The sequence below is a fragment of the Pteropus vampyrus genome, unplaced genomic scaffold, assembly GCF_000151845.1.
Source record: "Pteropus vampyrus isolate Shadow unplaced genomic scaffold, Pvam_2.0 Scaffold490, whole genome shotgun sequence".
Lineage (NCBI taxonomy): Eukaryota > Metazoa > Chordata > Mammalia > Chiroptera > Pteropodidae > Pteropus > Pteropus vampyrus.
The window spans coordinates 580299-581651 of record NW_011889271.1 but is presented as its reverse complement, the minus strand read 5'-3'; the positions used below and the strand labels follow the sequence as shown (position 1 = coordinate 581651).

The 1353-nt window shown below is 50.2% G+C and overlaps 1 protein-coding gene across 1 annotated transcript in view; it reads left to right on the top strand.

The window, feature by feature from the left end:
* Positions 1-2: 2 nt before the first annotated feature.
* Positions 3-1353, top strand: part of LOC105307365 (carcinoembryonic antigen-related cell adhesion molecule 6-like) — a gene marked incomplete at its 5' end in the record, with an annotated part of 48656 nt that continues 47305 nt past the window's right edge. The window contains 2 exons of the mRNA XM_011382845.1: positions 3-24; positions 939-1298. Of these exons, the coding sequence (XP_011381147.1) occupies positions 3-24; positions 939-1298 (382 nt within the window). The remainder of the gene's footprint in view (positions 25-938; positions 1299-1353) is intronic.

The following is a 1353-nucleotide window of genomic DNA, read 5'->3' as shown; positions in this document are numbered from 1 at the left end:
CCTGGCAGGGGCTCCTGCTGACAGGTGAGAGGGGGTGATTTCTAGGGATTGACAGGAGGGTGGGAGACAGAGACTGTCTGAGGTCTCCTGGGGAGGATAGGGCTAAGAGGGGATGTCAGGCTTCTGTTTGGATCTGAAGAGAGGGCATAGAAGAGAGCAGGATGGGGGAGGGGGCCAGCAACAGGAAAGTCTCAGGAGCTGGACATGGTGAGGGTCAGGAAAACCTCAGTTAGGGTAAGCTTGACGAGTTATTCATCGCTGAGCAGTAATTTCTGAAAACTCATGGTAATAATAACAATTTATGTCAGGGTGACACCAAGAAAAGCTTAACCAGGGGCCCTACACATTGTCCTTACCATCAGCCCCAGAAAGGGGCAGATACTCACCAGGAGGTGGAGGGCCCTGGGAATACTCGTTCATTCATCCACAGGTGTTTGCAGCCTGTTGCAGGCACTGGGGGTACAACGAGATCAGACGAGCTCCTGCCTGCATGGAGTTCACATTCCATGGGGAGGAGACAAGACAACTAAAGATCTAGATGTGATGTCAGGTACTGACAAGTGCCATAAAGGGAACAGGGCAGGGAAAGGTCAGAAAGTGAAGATGGAGGGACTTCAGAGGAGGTGGTCAGGGAAGGTGTCTCCCAAGGACACCCCTGAAATGCAGCAGGTGTCTGAGAGCAGTGAAGGGGTGAACCAGGCAGACACCTGGGGAACAGTTTTAGAAACAGGAAATATGGGGATCAGAGGTGCTGAAGTAATGGTGGCCATGCTGCTGACCTTGACCATAGGAGACACACACGCCCTCACAAACACACACACACACTCACATTCCTGCCAAGGCTGAAAGATGAAGACACCTGCTCATTCACCAGAGCCTCATCTTTCCATCCTAATGCATGGATCCAAATATTGACCAATTTCTCTCTTTCCTCCTAGTCTCACTCTTAACCTCCTGGAACCCGCCCACCACTGCACAACCCACTCTTGAATCATTGCCGTCCAATGCTGCCGAAGGGAAGGATGTGCTTCTCCTTGTCCACAATGTGCCTGTGAATATTACAGGCTATGCCTGGTACAAAGGGGCAAGTGTGGACAGAAACCATCTAATTGCATCATATGTAATAGACAGTCAAGAAAATAACCCGGGGCCTGAATACAGTGCTCGGGAGACAATATACCCCAATGGATCCCTGCTGTTCCAGAATGTCACCCTAAAGGACACAGGATACTACACCCTACAAATCATAAAGAAAAATTTGCTGAATGAAGAAGTAACTGCACAGCTCCGCGTATACCGTGAGTGATTCCTCTCTGTCCTCTGGGTGTCGGGTGGGGAATTCTACTTCATACA